At 39.5% G+C, this 17432-nt stretch overlaps 2 protein-coding genes across 5 annotated transcripts in view; one reads left to right on the forward strand and one right to left on the reverse strand.

Annotated features, from left to right (window-relative positions):
• kidins220a (kinase D-interacting substrate 220a) overlaps positions 1–11594 on the forward strand; it is a 55293-nt gene extending 43699 nt beyond the window's left edge. For 3 of the 4 annotated variants that reach the window (XM_057343538.1, XM_057343540.1, XM_057343539.1), the window contains 5 exons: positions 1553–1582; positions 5418–5555; positions 6912–7010; positions 7811–8041; positions 9992–11594. In XM_057343538.1, the coding sequence (XP_057199521.1) occupies positions 1553–1582; positions 5418–5555; positions 6912–7010; positions 7811–8041; positions 9992–11038 (1545 nt within the window). In that variant the 3' untranslated portion in view covers positions 11039–11594. The remainder of the gene's footprint in view (positions 1–1552; positions 1583–5417; positions 5556–6911; positions 7011–7810; positions 8042–9991) is intronic. The other variant, XM_057343541.1, reaches the window with a different exon arrangement.
• A 1176-nt stretch (positions 11595–12770) lies between these two features.
• Positions 12771–14526, reverse strand: id2a (inhibitor of DNA binding 2a). The gene is made up of 3 exons (XM_057343542.1): positions 14061–14526; positions 13775–13835; positions 12771–13362 (listed from the first exon to the last, which is right to left on the reverse strand). Exons 1-2 carry the CDS (start codon positions 14409–14411, stop codon positions 13779–13781), a joined length of 408 nt encoding a protein of 135 aa, XP_057199525.1. The 5' UTR covers positions 14412–14526; the 3' UTR covers positions 12771–13362; positions 13775–13778.
• Between the last annotated feature and the right edge of the window lie 2906 nt (positions 14527–17432).

Genomic DNA, 17432 nt, shown 5'->3' on the forward strand with positions numbered 1-17432 from the left:
CACTTTTGACTAACATTGTCATTTTTCCTACAATGGTAATCAATGGTGGCCAAGCATTACCAAGCATTCTTCAATGGTGGACAAGCATTACCAAGCATTCTTCAATGGTGGCCAAGCTTCTTCCAAACATTTTTCTCTGTGTTCATCAGAGCAAAGAAATGTATACAGATTTGGAACTACTAGACGGTGAGTAAATGATGACAGAATATTTAAATGGCTGTATACCTTCCCCTTAAGTATTACTGAATACCACTTTATGCATCCCTATCTAAACATCTACAGCCAGGTTTAGATGGAGTCCACAGACTTATTTGGTAAAAAAACCCATCATGGTGATGATTTAAAAGAAGCTTAAAAAAAACATAATCAAACACATGGGGTGGGGAACATGTAGTTTTGCTGAATGGGTGTTTTGTACACACATACTGTGTGTGCCTGCCTATATGCATATCTATTATCATTTCCTACACATTCTTCATTCCTGTACTTATTTCACGTCCACACAGTCTGAAGTTAATGTGATTTGTGTGCGTGTTTCCCACTGCATTCACTTTTCATATTCCACCCCCATTCATCTCTGTTGTTTTGTTCGTTCTGGACTCCGTCATTTGACTGGCCCTCTGGTCTGTCCTCCATCATTGCTTTGTTTTGTGTCGTGTGAAAGCCGCGGCCATCAGAGGTCGTATGGATTAGCATCAGCAGTGTAGAAATGGTGTGCTGAAGAAGGCAGCTCTTATCAGCACAGAGAGACGCTTCCTTCAGTGAACACGTCTGCTTCCTCGTTCCCGGCCCCTCGCGCTAATTACGCTCTTATCGCCCGCTTCTAACACTCGCCCATCAGGGTGGAGCCGCTTTGGTATGAATTCTCCCCCAACATGAAGTTGTTAAAGTCTGAGTTCTCTCTGTTTGACCTTTTTCCCTTTCTGTGTGTCTGTCATTTCCATTTTTATGTCGTTTCTCCAAAATGTGTTGATTTGGCTTGATCAAATAACTGTGAAATCTATGCAAGCGGGATACCATGAGATGGTTTTCAAACTATCGATAAATGACTAGTTGATGAGGTAGACTAGTCGAAGAAGCACGTTTGGTTCAGGGTGAACCAAAACCAGCTACATTTCACAGGGCTTCCTTAAGACTGACTAGTGCACATGGTAACCGAACAGCGGGGTTTTATATGGACACAAAACCAGGTCAATGCGGGTACCAATGGGTTACCAACATTCTTTAAAAGAAAGAAAGTCATAAAAGTTTGAAATGACAAGAAGGTGAATAAATAATGACAGAATCTTCATTTTTGGGTGAACTATACCTTAAAACCACGGTAATCACAAATTAACCGTGATTTTACTACAGTAACCATATATTTAATATGGTAACACTTTTACTGTAATAAAATGTGGTTCGTTTTCGTAAGTGTATTTCTGCACATTCTTAACCGTCAAAAATGATGTTATTTGCGTTATGTCAGTTTGATTGATTGAATGATTATCTATGATTTAAGCATGTGACCTAATCCTTCCCCCTCCTCTCGTCTCTCCTTTTTCACTTCCAGATAAAATCCCAACCCTACAGAATGAAACAGGTACAAACCTTTAAACCCTTGAGATTTCTCTTGTTCACTTTAGCTTACCTAACTTGAATTAATAGACCAAAATGAACAGCCAGTTCTTTTTATTGTGGTATTTAAATACACTGTGTGGCCAAAGCTATGAGGGTATTTGAACACTGCATCCACATGTGCTAGTGCTGTGAACATACTTTCAAAACTGACAAAACTATAATTTGGTGCTTCCTAAAATCTTCGCTAGATTTTGGCACGTGGATAAAATGATGTGCTTTCGTTCAGACACATGAACATCTGTAAGGTCAGGCACTGATGTTGGGTGATGGGGTCTCGCTCACAGCTTTTCAATTCAATTGGGAAAAAAGGTTCAGTAGGATTCACATCCGGGCTTTTTCAAACGCAAGACTCTGTAAAACAGTGTTGGTGCACATCATTTGGTGCATAAGGAATTAAAAATGGCCACCCCAAGCTGTTAGAATCACACAGTTTTTCTGAAGCGTCATTGTATGGAGTAGCATTAGCATTTGTTTTTACTGAAATTAAGAAGTATGGCAAACCTTAAAGGTGTTGTATGTGATATTTAGAAGGATATATTGACAGAAATGCAATATAATATACAAAACTATGTGTTTAGATGTATAGAAAAACCTTACATAATGAAGCGTTTGTTTTTATTACTTTAAAATGAGCAATTTCTCTCTACATACACCGCGGGTCCCCTTGCATGGAATTCACCATGTTGTTTCTACAGTAGCCCAAAACAGACAAACGTGACCACGTCTTTGTCCTGTGTTAGCCACCGTAGTGCTACAAAAGGGAGGGGGAGGGGTGGAGTGAGCCGGTGGTTGTAATTGACCTATCGCTAAGCCCCGCCCCCTTAGATACGTCGCTAACTCGGACAAACACATGGAGTTCGCTAATGTCTTGCAATGAGAGCTGACAGTGTGAAAGCCTTGTCCCAAGAGTTTTTTCACGTATTTTGCACAATCTCTCGTTGGGGAGCATTCTAGCGGGACTTAAATATATCATGGAGGGATATATAAAAGATTTGACAATAAATATGGTAGATAACAAGATTAATTTGGAAGCAAGGGTTTACGGATCACAATGCAAGTGGGAGAAGCTGGTCGACATGATTGTAAATGACAACACTGTTCATGTACCGCAGGGTAAGATTAAACTAATTTACATTTAACCAGTTTAATATGGAGAGGCACTGACATATAGACCTTCGTTTATGTGGTTTTGACCTGCAATGAACATGACGTGAGAACAGTTAGCTATTTAGGTTTGTACTGTATGTTAGCATGGACTCGCTAACTTGACCGTTTTTAGCCAGTGATACTCTGCTGAAGCACATGATGACATGAACATTCTGCTTGAGCACATGAAAATTGTAAATTAATGAGAGTATGACAACCGTTTTCTTTGGGATTGGGGTTGAACCAGGTTACTGCGCCCACATTTTGCTGTCTTGTTCAGGTTTAGCAAATGGAATCAAATCAATTTAATTCAATCAGTATTACAAGTACCCCAGGCACATCGTTTTACTATTTTTGTAGTATAAACGTCGTAAAAACGATGAGAGCTTCGGATTTTACAATGCTTCTCTATGGCGCTGAAACCTCTTGTTGTCCGAGTTCCGGTCCCTGTGCACCTGATACTCAGCTGCCATTGGCTCATCTGCGTTTGAGGGGAGGGGCTTAGCCATAGGTCAATTCATAACCTCACCGCTAGATGCCACTAAAATCTCTTCATTGCTCCTTTAACCTTTGACAAATTGTTAAATGCTCTTTTATTTATAAGTCACTTAAGGTTTGGCTAAATGAATAAATGTGAATGTAAACCTGCACCAGAAGGGTATGTCGGCATATCTTTGGCCATGTAGTGTACATTATGTCTTTACTACTTTAATTTCTTGGGCATAACTATGTCATAAAAGATTAAACACTATATTTTACATTGTGTAAATTGGGAAAATTATTCATCTGTTCCTGTAGCTCAACTGGTAGAACATGGTGCTCGAAACACCAAGGTTAAGGGTTCATTTTCCCAAAAATGCATTCCATATAGGGTCATAAATACAGTTTAGAACATATTAAAGTCCGAGTAAAGTGACATTAAAATATATGTTCCGAGTTTGTCACACACTGTTGGCGCTGAAGCCACGCCCACTCGCGTTGCTCAACCTGAGTCCCCAGTAGGCTATATGTGAAGATTTTTATGGGAGGATTTGAATTCAAACACGTGCGAGTCAATGCGCGCAATATTCATTAATAGATATTTCACCCAAAAAATCCTGAACAGAGAATTGGTGAAAAACTGTTTAACGGTTTAACTCCACAATTCAGTACTACATACTTCTGTGTCTTTGTAATGTGTTTCAGCAATACATTTCTAACATCTATAATGTGTTTAGAAACAATTCTCAGAATTCTCTTTACCCGGACTTTAAGTTAATTCGAATTGAATTATACGCCAAATGCATAAACGTAAATGCAGTGACTACAAATATACTCCATAAAGAAGCTTAAAGTGATAGTTCACCCAAAAATGAAAATTCTGTCATCATTTACTCATCATTTACATTCAATTCTATTGTATGGACACAAAACCAAGTCAATGGGGGCCAGTTAACAGCATTCTTCCAAAATATCTTCCTTTGTGTTCTGCTGAAAAAAAGAAAGTCATACAGGTTTGAAATGACAAGAGGGTGAGTAAATGATGACAGAATTTTTTATTTTGGGGTGAACTCATGGCTCTGTCAGACATTTGTCTTTTGTTTGGAAAGGCTAGTGAATGTTATTGGCGTTGTACTCAATATTCACAGTTTTGATAGTGAAGTTTAATAGAACACTGAAAGAATTAATCTTAACCCACATAGAGAATGTGTCAAATAATGTACACTTACCTGAGATGACTGTTTTATTTTACATAAAGGTCCCATCTTATGATGGCTGCCATTTTGAGATCCCATGATCAACTTAATACTGCTTACTTTTTTATTGTATTTTCCAAGTCAACAGGCCTGCCGATGATGAGTAGTAGCTGTTATTTTAGGTGAACCTGGTTGCTGTTAAAAGCTATGATGAGAATTCAACACCACTCATTTTGTGAACAAAGATCCATGCTCACATCATCTTACATCTCTCTGGCTACATGTCACAATAGATGTTTCCTAAACAGGCTGACCCACATACACTGCCCTGTCGTCTACATTGCATCCTATGTAGAACAACTTTGCAGGTCTAGGTCTAGAGAATTTCAGTTATAGTGTCACTTCTACAGGACCACATAGAGTATACATATGAATCGACTGAGCTGACCACAACAGGTCTACACCGACCAAAGATCCACCGTTACTCCGAAGCAAACTGGGTCACTTAACCACTGACTAACAGACCAGTTTAAACATCAACACAAAACTAGACAGCATCTATTGTTCTCAATGAAGTTGTCTACACTGGAAGTAACAAATGCCCTCGTTCTATTTTTGACGTGCTGCACGCCTACTTAAGCCTACCTTTATTTTCCATGTTGGTGAACGAGAAATAACAGTCTGTAGTTTAAAGAGATGGTTGCATTGAAAGAGAAGCATTCAAACAGCTTTATACATTAAACACACTTTTTTATGATGGATCAAATCCATAACATCCACATGCAACAGACCTCAATCATGTACTTCACTGTGATGATGCTTGCTTGTTTTGCTTCTGTATAAGGCGCATGCTGCTGACAAAGCATCACTGCCGTGCTTTTACACATTTGTTGCATGGCTTTGATAGTGCTCATGTCTCGCTATCCCAGAATGCATTGTTAATTAATGGAATTAGTAACTGTTATATGTGTGTAGGGCTCTGTTGCTGGGGTTTCTGGTGGGCCGGTGGTCCTCCTCGGTTCTCTGAGCATCAACGCAGTATGTGAGAAGCTCAGAAAGATCCAGGGTTTAGACCCATGTATGCTAGAAGAGTACATCAACACGGTCAAACAGGTAATTATAAAGTTCATGGAAGAGCATGGAATGTGTTTGAATTTGGTGAAGCATGTGGTTTTACTGTGCTCGACATTTCACTGAGTACTTGCCCCAAAAAGTGTTTGTTTGGGCTGTTGCAATGCTTTTTTTTTCTTATTTTACGCAGTACAACAACCTTCAGTGGGATGGTACCCCTAAGGTCTCCTTTATGTACTTCTACAGGTATTATATTAAATAAAAGGGTCTCAACCCAGAGACTGTAAAAGATACAGTTTTGTGTACACACTAACCTTTGGTTCCAAACTAGACCCCACTGAGCAAAATTAATTCAAATAAAATAAAAAAAGTTTAATTCTGATGTTGTTAAGGGTTATTGCTGTAAAATAATTTTTAGTATCTGAATTTACAATTTAATAAAATGCTTTATTAATAGTAAATAAGTTATTCATTATTTAATATTAATAATAGTAATATAATATATTATATAAAGTGATGTTATATATAATTTAACAATTTAATAATAATTTATAATGGTAATAACATTAGAGATGCACCGATACTAAACTTCTTCATCGATACAGATATCCGACCTTTCAAAGTGATATTCGCAGATACCGATTCTGAAGATTAAATGAATATTTCTGAACTGTTATTAATTCATATTATGACTATTAATATTAAATATAAAAGTAATGATGTTTCTTAACATTTTCTATATACAGAGCAAAACTTCACTGCATTTTAATGTTCGCTTTTGATTGACAGCCCTGATCGTCAGCTGTTTTTAAACTATCGACCGAAAGCCAACGGTGTGAAAAATAGCTTTTATCAACCAATACTGATTATTGGCCGATATATCGGTGCATCTCTAAATAATATCACAAATAATGGTTGAAATGCTTGTACTGACAATAAAAAAATCATTTTCAGATTTTTGTTGAACTATTTTAAACCCTATTAGTGAAACATGCCAATTCACAGTTGTGTAAACGGAGAGAGGAACCGAGACACAGGGTGTGTTAAATTCATCCATCTCTGTAAATAGCCTTTCATCTATTGGAAAAGACTTGCTTTATCAGCTCCATGTGGTGCACGCAGAGGTTTCACAAAAAGGGCTTTCTTTCCATTGGACAACATCTGAAGGATGCGGTGGCATTTCTGATGTCTCCATTAGACATCCATTAGTCAACCTGCCAGCTGTGCGGCATCGGCCTGCATACTTAAATATCTCCATTGTTGTAAAAGTTTGCTTGCGTTCACCCTCTAACATACCATCACGCACCAAGTTGTTTTCCTTAATATATGACAAGAAATGCTGAGATCAGTTTATTAGTGTTGTTGGTACTAAATTCTTTTTTTAAATCCTAAATCTAGGCCAACGTGAACGGTCGGGTTCTGGCTCAGTGCAACCTCGATGAGCTGAAGAAGGAGATGAACATGAACTTTGGAGACTGGCATCTTTTTAGGACCATGGTAAGATTTGCTTTTAATCGTACATACTTGGTTCTTATTATACGCGACATCCGTTAATGGTCTTAATGGAGTTAATGCTCTCTGTCTATAGTGAAGTAGGCTGGATGCGGATGAAATAAGGAACACATGTAGCCGTGTTGATTTCCATTTGCGCTTATACAAACGAATGTTGTGTTGCCAACAAGCAGGCAGCCATCTGGTCCAAGATGGCTGCTTTCTGGATGAAGGAGGGTTATTGTCAGTGGGAGCTCGGTGTCCACTTGAAGATCTGAATAGCTTGACGTTCACAAGAAAGTGGCATTCTTTAGGCTGGAAACAAGTCCAAATGGAACGACTTGGGGCTAGTCGTAATATTGGCATGCCTCAAAAGTTTCACAAAGTACTTTGGCTATTCTGTTTCTCACATGAAGGCCATAGTGAGGAACGTGATGTTTTTTTCCTTTTGAAATTGTGTCCATGTTGTTTAAATTTGTTGGTATCATTAGTCTAGTAAAGAAAATTGAGGGTTAAATATAAAAAGGCAAAAAAGTGTACTTAAATCCATTTGAAATGTAAATCTAAGGGGGAAGTACTTGGCCCATTGACTTCCATTCTAAGTGTATAACACACAGACTAAGGTTCCAAAATGACCAATTTATGTGCTAATAAAGCTTGAAAATAGAGTATGACTTGGAAAAATAAAGAATTTTACGGCAATACATTTACATTTGTGCAATATGTATAGAAACAATAACTACAGTATATGCTTCAATGATTTAATATAACTATCACCATATTTGCGCTGTGGTTGAGTGTCGTAGGTTCTAGAGCAGCGTCAAATTGAGAGCCAGCTGTTACGTGATGAATTGGTGGCGTGCAGCGAGCAGAGCGGCAGCGTGTTGACTCAACCCGAACCTCGGAGACCCACCGAAGCACCACGAGATGTTACCATAAACCCTGAAAACTTCTCGTACAGCCTCAACCTGAGCTTTGAAGAGCTCAGCAGCGTTGGACTCGAGGAGCCTCCCAGGCAACACGGCGCCCACTGGCTGGTGAGTGGTATTGCTGTGCGCACAAAATACATTCAGCTGGTCAACTGTGAAGTACGGTGTATAGATAAACACAGGTGCACACCAGGCGAAGACGGTAATTAAACACTGAGGCAAACACAAACATATGCGTGCTCGGAAACAAAGAAAATAAACGGGTCTTTTTTGTTGTTTACTCCACCGTTGCAGTTTTTTAAACTCGTAGCTTCTGCTTTCAGAAGTGTCTCATCAAAATAAAAATAGCATGTGGTTTGCTGGGTGAGAAACGAAGTGTTTTCTGACCTGGATGGGCAGAGGAAGTGAGGAGCTGACCACACACACAAACACTAGCTCTCTATCACACAGAGATAGGTATTTCTGCACTCATCTGTTAACACTTGGCAAGGTGTCACTGCATAGAGCAAGAGCTCATAATGGTTTAGATTAGCATCATTGATGTTAGCGGTAGAGATCGCTCTGTGTTGATTTCTCTAAATAGAGTTCACTCGAAAATGAAAATTCTTTCATTGTCTACTCATTTCTTATGCATAAATTCTGGCTTTAAAACACAAAAGGAGTCACAAATTCCAGCGGTTCTTAATTTGGTTCCTGGAGATCCACAGTACAGAACCACATGTTGGATGTCTTCTTATTTAACACGCTTCATTAAAATCTGCTTATTAGCAGCAGAGAGATTTTTAAAGTGAACTCACACCGTGTCCACACCAGACACGAGCGGCACGATGCAACAAAAGACAATATTTATCACGTCGCCCAGTGTGGACGGTGTAAAAAATGGAAAAAAGACAGATTATGTTGTATTGTCTCTTGTTGCATCGCTCTCGTCCAGTGTAGACGGTGTAAAAAATCTCTTCTTTTTTTTAAGATCTTCCCACCCGACGCTCATATCAGCTTCTTTGGATGTTCAAAAAAGAACAAAAAAAAATTCTTCTCTTCTATATCCGCGGTGTCTGTTTGCAGCGCTTTTGTATGCAAACAGAATTTCCCATGTGTATTACACACGTGCCAAGTTTTAACATGCAGAAGCGTAATTAAGATTTGAGGTTGAATATCAACCTACATTTTCGTCTATTTCCCACACAAAGCTATCAAATGGCTTCAGAAGGTTGCAGAACGTAATGCACGAGGCACATGAAATACTTTATACTGCTTTTTGTATATTCTGAGCTTGAATGCTATTCATCACCATCCACTTTTGCTATATGGCAAAGAACAGCCTGGACGTTCTGCTTAATAACTCCTTTTAAAATGTTCATGTTCTACAAAAAAAAATTAGATTTAAATGTGCTTTTATTAGGGATGTCAAACGATTAATCGCATCCAGAATAAAAGCTTGTGTTTCCATAATATATGTCTGTGTACTGTGCATATTCATTTTGTATTTATAAACACACATGCATACATGCATATATTCAGGAAATATTTTATATGTAGTTATTTGTATGTACCAATAACTTAAATTATATATAAATGTTTATTTATTTTTATATTTTTCTTCAATATATGCATGAATGTGTAGGTGTTAATAAATACAAAATTAATATGCACTGTATACAGACATATATTATGTATACAAACTTTTATTCTGAATGCGATTAATTGCGATTAATCGTTTGACAACCCTAATTTTTATGTATTTATTTATAGATTTTTATTTTTGGCTTACCTGTCCCTTAAATATCTAATTGCTTGCTACTAAACAATCAATCTCACCTAATTTTGTCATCTATAGACCATTTTGCAAGATGTAAACAACACTGGCCTCGAAGTGCGTCCTCGTTCAGTTTTTTATTTCACGTTTATTTATTTCAACTAAAATGATTTAGTTCTGTTGGTTGTATTTTGTTCTAACATTTGTGTAGCGTTACAAACTGAAACAGGAATTGCTTCTGGACCAGCGTCGTTTACGTCTTGCAAAACGCTCTACATTACTGACCTCATCTTTTCTTTTAGGCCAACAGTCACAGGACGTCCAGTATATCCAGTTTGAACTCTCAGGAATCTTCCAATGACATCTGTAGGCTCACCGACAAGCAGCAGGCAGAGTATCACAATGCCTACCAGGAGTACATCTCCCAAATGGCCCATCTGGAAATCTCCGCTGCTGGCCGAGAGAGTCCCGCTCATGCTCCGTCCAGCTCTGATGAGAACACAAAGGAAAGAGAGCAGGACGGGCGCAGACCCTTTATAAACAAGGTCTCCAAACCTGGAGAAAGTGTCATGGACTTTTCCTCTGGCCCTGATAACTTGCTAGATCCCATAACAGAGGAAGATGAGAAGTCAGACCATGGATCTGTCTCTAAAGTCCAAAGACGCAAAACCAAAGGTCGTGGACCGAGCTACCACAGTGTGCCCAGCGATGAAGAGGAGGAATCAGGGGATGAGGAAACCGACGCCACTCCGCTCCTAAAAGACGAAGCCTGGGCTGCAGAACAAGATTTAGGTATCGCTTCTAAAAGAAAAAGCTTTGACATCATGTTGGACAAGAAGTCATGTGATTCTGGAGTGAGGTCTAGCAGGAGCTCATCGGATCGCTCGCTACAAGATGAAGACAACGAAACGGCCCAGGAGAAGAACGAGGAGGACGCACATCTGATCGAGCTGGTTCTGGAGAGTCCGGTAAAGAAGCGACTCCTACCGCACAGGCTGAGTAACCTGCAAGATGAGGCCCGGATGTCTATCTGCTCCGACGCTCCATCTGAAAGCAGCCTTCTAGCCAGCAGCCCTGAGGAGAGCTGGCCTGCTTCAGCTGTGAGCAACTTTAACTGCTCACCTGATAATACTGCACACAACAATAACATCAATAACAGCAGCCAGCAGTCCATGCTGCCGCCGGAGACGCACAGCGCCACCGACTCCCCTTCTATCATCATATCTCCGGGTTCCAGCACCGAGACCACCCCGCTGACCAACCAGAACCTGCGTGGAATCCACCTGAAGAGAGCCACATCCGCCGGCCCTGCTACTGATGCCGCTGAAGAACGAGAAAGTGTCCTTTAAGAGTCTACTGGTGTAAGAATACAGTATGTGATCATCGTGGAAGCTGAAAGCACTAAACAAAACTGTGTATTTCTCATAACTTGATTTTCATTCTTTTCACAATTACCACGTAGATTCCAAATCATCTTAAAAGTGTTCCTAAATGTACTGGATTGGGAGTGATAAACACAACGTAGCGGTATTAAAAACGCAATAAACAGGAAGGTTGTGAAGCCGTTTAGTGGAAAAGCTGTTATTTCATGCTCTGTTGCTAACATTAAACATGTAGTCTGGATTGATCCGTTATATTAAAATCATCAAGTAGAGTGGGGATTTAACCACACGTAGATAATGTTTTTTGCTGTGATTGGTATTGTGAACGCTGTTATTTATTTGGGATTAAACACTCGTGGTTTATTCAGGTATTCTTGTTGTTTTATGATCATTTACTTGATTTGTAAACATTAGTGTCACATTGAAAGAAAAAAAAATGTAATAGCCTTTTGTGAGACATGATATGTGTGTGTGCTTAGTGTTGCCACGTTTTCTCACATTAAACATTTTCAACCAATTAAAACCGCTGGCGTCTGATTATTTTGAAATCATTTTATTTTAAATGATAAACATTGTGATTAAGCCTGCTGCTAAATTGAGATAGAGTTTGGTTGCATATTAATGACAGTGTTGTCACAAATATTTCACTGGTTGACAACAGGACCGTGACTTGAGCACGTTTTCAACCTCATGTTAATTGATAGCACTTGCAATAATTGTAAACCGTTATCAATGTTTTGACATTTTCCCTGGAAAAACGAAAGGTGTGAATCGGGTGTGCACGTTGTCTTTTCTGGGATGAGCTACAGATGCCAGCAGGTGGCGCACTCTTCATAGCAAGAACTGTAATAAAGGACTTTAGGTCGTATTTACTGAAGAAAAAGGTTGCTTTAATTTGAATACATTTATTAATAAAAACAACTGCTATTGTTATCAACATGCTAAGTGTTTTTGTTATCGTATTTTGAGAAATAAATTATCCTGAATGACATACAAAGCAATAAACTCTTAAACTTTCAAATAAGTGCATTGTTACAGCAAGCAGATCTAGCTTTCTTGAGAATAAACAATTGAACGTTACGTCATTTTAGTCAAGAAATCTGGCTGTGATAAATGATTTGCAGACGTTCACATTTTGTTGTATAAACGCTTTTAAAAGTAATACGTACATACGTAATGATGTCAATAATCAGGGTCTCGGATTTGCTCCCTCACAATACAGGCCTGATGTCAGTGTTACACAATTGAAAAAGATCAAAAAGATTAAGCTTTGATTTCATATAAACTTACAATTCATTCACACGTTGTGATTAAACGAATGAGAAAAGTGTGAATACAGTCTGCTAGTTATTTACAACCTGCTTTAAGACACCTTTACGACATTTAGCCATTTAAGGAGTGAAAGGTGGTAAAAAGGGTGGCAAATCAAAAAACTACCAGGCCATATGATCTGTGGACAGTTACATTAGGAAAGGAGCGTGTTTATAGGCCGGAATTAAATTTTCAACAGCCATATGGAGATGTTAAAGATTCATTCAAGTTCTTGTCAATAATGGACACATGTCCCATGGGTTACGAGTCAATGACAAATTAAAAGTCAATGATACTAAAAACAATCAATATATACAGTACAGCGTGGAATATGTTTTTTGCAACGATATTGCTGATCAACAATTTACACACAACTATAACAAACTGGTGTCAAATAAAGCATTTGATTTATTTTGTATGAAAAAAGGTACGATTTACAATATTACTTTTATAAAAAGTCTCGGCATACATTTTAACACTTTGCAGATACTGAAAGTCCAATTTCTGCAACTATACAAGATAAAACTCTTCGAGGGAGTTTTCACGTAGTCATCATCATATCATTTTCAAATGTCCAGTCCTTCATGTGCCAAAAGAATTGACAAAAAAAGAAACGGACTTAAACTTTGTACAGTAACTAACCACGTCTTCTCCTATTCACACTGTCTTCACAAAAAAGAAAAAAGTAAGACTTCTTCTCACTGAAGAGAAAAGGTTCCTTGTGGTCATTTTCATTTGTTTCCCCTCGTATTTTCGGGGAATATAGTGCTTCTTCCTCTTGAAGAAAGGACCAAATAAGTCTTTTTAGAAGATAAATAATCAACGTCCAAACGTATAACACATCAACTGGATTGTCCTTTTAGAAGCAAAAAAGTATCTTGATTCAATTACAGGAAAGAAAAAACGTCCAGACCGAGAACAGAAATTGGAGGAAAAGTCAGTTCCCAGGTCCTGTGTGTTCTTGTGTCTTAACCAAACACCTGCAAAAGATTGAGAAAGAGGCGCATTTAGAGAATGCAAACAGGGCAGAGATCCGGACAGCCTGGCGCCAGAGAGGAAGCCGCAGTTTGAACATTTAACCAAACACTCAGAGACTGAGCAAAACCCTGGGCTCCAGATGTACACGAGCACAACTTTTGCTTGCACTCAATGGGCGGATTTACAGCCTCTGTTAACGCTCGTTATATACTTCACAGAGTACGTGACACAACGATCATTAATCGATTTAATTAGACAGTTTAACAACTAAATAAGTTGACGATGTTAAAACAAGAAGGCGCTCACTGACAAAAATGTCTCACTTACGTACGGCTTTTTACATCAAATACTTAAGGTTTTATAAAAGTAGCCTATATCATACAGAAGTTAGTGAAAATATTAAAGAGCATTTACCTGATTAACGGTAAAGTGTCCTGCTGTCCTCTGTGACAAAGTCTGACTGAAACTCCGGTGTCTACAGAAAAAAAAACAAATTATTTATACAAGCAAATTTAAACATAGGCTACGCTATATAAAGTGCATAGGCCTACGTTAAAATAACATTACTGACACATTTAAAAACTCAGTCGCAAAGACAAGCAAGCGTTGAATAAACGAGTTTTAATGGTTATAAATATCTATAACGCGTATTCGCCTGTAAGTTAGTTGCACATTTTCCGACACATGATAATCGATTTACCTGTAATGAGAGGATGCTGATGTCTGTGTTCAGCGTTGTCAGGGGTGTTCTGGATGTCCCCTGCCCCGCACGCGGGAGATGGAGACTGGTGATCGCCGAATTCGAGTCAAGTGCAATCTGCAGGTCCAGGATATAATCGATGACATGTTGCAGGATTTCCATTTTGCTCACGTTTTTGTTCTGCGGGATACTAGGCACCAGTTCCTTCAGTTTGGAGTAGCAGTCGTTCATGTTGTACAGCAGGCTGAGGGGATCGTCCACGGGGGTCTTGCTCCGTGTGATTCCCAGACTGTGCTCCGTCATATTCGCGTTATTTTTCCGGAAAGACCTCGCTGGACTTATTGCCTTCATGTCGACACTTCTGTGAGAGACGCTCGGTTGTTTCGTCGCCAGAATCGCTTTTGTGCTCGAGATTTCCTGTTTTCAATGTGCTGTTGAAGCAAGCGCAGTGGATGAGCGAGCTGTCATCGCTGTATATATACCCAGCTGGGGCGGGTTGTTCACGCGCTGGTTTACATTTCGCTTATTGGTGCGCGAGGCCGTGTCATTCATCGCTTTCGCGCTACACCATTGGGCGAGGGGCCGAGCTAAGAAAACCCGCCCATTCTTCCGCGTTCTTAACCAGTGAAAACGCGTGTTTAGGGTGGCGCTGACTGCCTTCAGCTTCCACGGATAATTTCTCAAATCAGTGTACCTGTTTCTGATCAACAGAATTAGTGACTTGCATGTATATATATATCATAACAGGCTTGAACTGCCTTAAGTTATATGTTACATTGAACACATTGAGTTATTATGTACAATTCAGCAACATTATTTAAATAGGTAAGATGAAAATTAACTTATTTTTGCCTGTGTTTTATTTAATTAATGCATCAAGTGAAACACACCAGGTTACACACAAATTACAAGCACTCTAATGTATTGATCGTTCTCTATCTATGCTGTTTTTTTCTGGACCCACCTCATTTAATTTGTCATACACAAGCAAGCACTTATACAATATATCACATTATGGGCGGCAGTTGGTGGTGTGGTCTTAATGTTTATGCTTGTTTAAACTCATCATGACTGCCGGAGATTAGGGGAGCAGTCGGCAGGCCTGTGATGAGGGTCGTTTAAGATGTGATAGTGATGACAGTTGGTCGGACTTAACGAGACAGAAGATCCACTCAGTCAACACCTCATGCTTTCAAGTGCAACAAGAATGGAATGTGAGTCGCATTTAGATAGTCAGAAATGCTTAAATGACGGACTGGGTACCCTACGTTTTTTAGCTACTTGATATTGCATGGCTGCAACTGAAGTGAAAATGCATTCTTCTGGAAACTAAAAATATTTTTTATCCTGACGGAAAGACATGCTTTGTGGATTACATTTCCATATCTTAGAAACCGTTTTGGCAGTCTAGAGTGAGAGTGGTGGCAAGGAATAGAAGGGAAAAAATCACTTTGTTTACACATGCTAAGCAATAATAGAGAGACATTTCCTGGTTGCTTGTGCATATCCGATAAAACAGATGTTTGCAGAGATGCGTCGGAATGCAATCGTGTTGATGTGTCGGAATGCACATCATACAATCTCATTATCACTCCTTGGAAAATAAAGTGCCTGTAAACTCTCTTTAGATCGACACAAAGACTTGTATTTTCTTGCGATTATAAATGATTTTTTTTACTTAAAAACGAACATGAAACTACCCACAGCACTGCATTCCGCGAGGACTGTGTTGGATCTTGTGCATTTAAAAACATTAGACTATTGTGCTCTTGTCCGCATCTGCAGCAACTGCTTTTTCCATTTTCTCCCTCGTCCCTTTTTGTTCTCACAGCTGTGTACATTTCGCATGACACCCTGACTGATCCTTGACAGGTGATGAATTGGCACCAAGCAAAGCAGTACTACAGAGCAGCGCCGCGAGCTCACGCTCTCGCAGACTCTCTGGCGCCAGCCCCGTGACGTCACCCATTCACAGCGGCCCTGCAGCCAGTCCTCGCGGCGCCGTCCAGGCGGCTGCTATGGAGACGGGGCAGTTAGTTAGCGCCGGTTCTCAGCTGATCAATGGGACCCGAGCGCTGAGAGATCGGAGTTCAGTCCGTCACCTCAGGTCTCCTGCGCTCTGAGGCCCGCACACCTGCATTGATTTGCATTACTTGGGTTACGTCTTACTTGGAGAACTCCTTGTACTTTCAGGGTTTTGAAACAATTTAGGAACGAATGTAGGACGAGTAACCTAAAGTTACCCCATCTAAACGCGCCCGTCTTTTAAGCAGCATTATTATATAACAGTCGTGTTAATATAAACGGATTAAATATTCTCTATATATATAATAAAAAAGTAATAATTGAAAGTTCGCATAATATGCGTCTTAAAGTTTGTAAAATACGTTTAAATGCGTTTTTAACTACACGCTATATCTTACATGCAGCATTTTAGAGAAACGTCTACGTTTTTCTCCAGTCACAATGCTAACACAGATAATGACAAGAAAACAATCTAAAGTTGGCAGAAAGTTGATGAGTTCTCCACGGGATGGAGTCAGGATGTCTGTACCGCCTCCTCTGCTGTTCCAGCTCACTGCAGCTGCACAATTCCTCCCGTCTTCAACTCAACAAACAACATCAGCTCCCAAACAGTCGCAGTTTACCCACACACTTGCTGCCGTCTGCGATCTTCGATGAAAATGCTCAAAGCCTTATAATACAAATAAAGATATAGCCTACTAGACCGAGTAGAAAAATATTCAACTTAAAAGAATAACAGGTTGCCCGCAAGATAACAAAGTCAAACTTATTTTGACAACGTTCACAGCAAGCGACTTTATATTCTGAACAAAGCAAATGATACGCTTATCTTCGGAAAACGTGCTGTATAAAACAATTTAACACAATCTGTTAGCGTAAAATAATTAGTTTAGTCCAAATAGCTAATCAATTCAGATCGAGTAATCTCACAATACTTCGCGACGATTTTAATACAAAGCAAATTTGACTCCCTTTCCGCACGCATCTAATCGCATCGTCTCTCTCTCTCTCTCTCTCTCTCTCTCTCTCTCCCTCCGCTTTGGTTCGGTTTTCAGGTTCCCACGCGCTTGTCGCGTGCAGCAGTACACGCATGGAAGTGTGGCGCGCGACTCTTGTAGCAACACCGACCCCATGGGCGTGGCGTTAATGTTTGGCTTAAGCTATTGTTCGCCTCCCAAAAGAGGGTCGTGAGATTTTGCAATTCAGAAACCTAGTATGTTTTTTGGTTGCGTAATGCTGTTGGGCTGCGTGCTTTCACGTGGTAGACAACCAAAAACTTGGATGTAAAGGTCTTTCAAAATAAAAATAAGGGATAACACATACGTTTGGGCTAGTTGTGAAAGGGGG

Source organism: Triplophysa rosa, linkage group LG10 (assembly GCF_024868665.1).
Source record: "Triplophysa rosa linkage group LG10, Trosa_1v2, whole genome shotgun sequence".
NCBI classification, from domain to species: Eukaryota; Metazoa; Chordata; class Actinopteri; order Cypriniformes; family Nemacheilidae; genus Triplophysa; species Triplophysa rosa.

Excerpts from the sequence above, each read along its gene's own strand:
- id2a (XM_057343542.1), bottom strand. The coding sequence starts at position 14,411 with ATGAAGGCAATAAGTCCAGCGAGGTCTTTCCGGAAAAATAACGCGAAT. Across the intron at positions 13,836-14,060 it reads TCAGCATCCTCTCATTACAG|ACACCGGAGTTTCAGTCAGA; the intron begins GTAAATCGATTA and ends TTTTTTCTGTAG.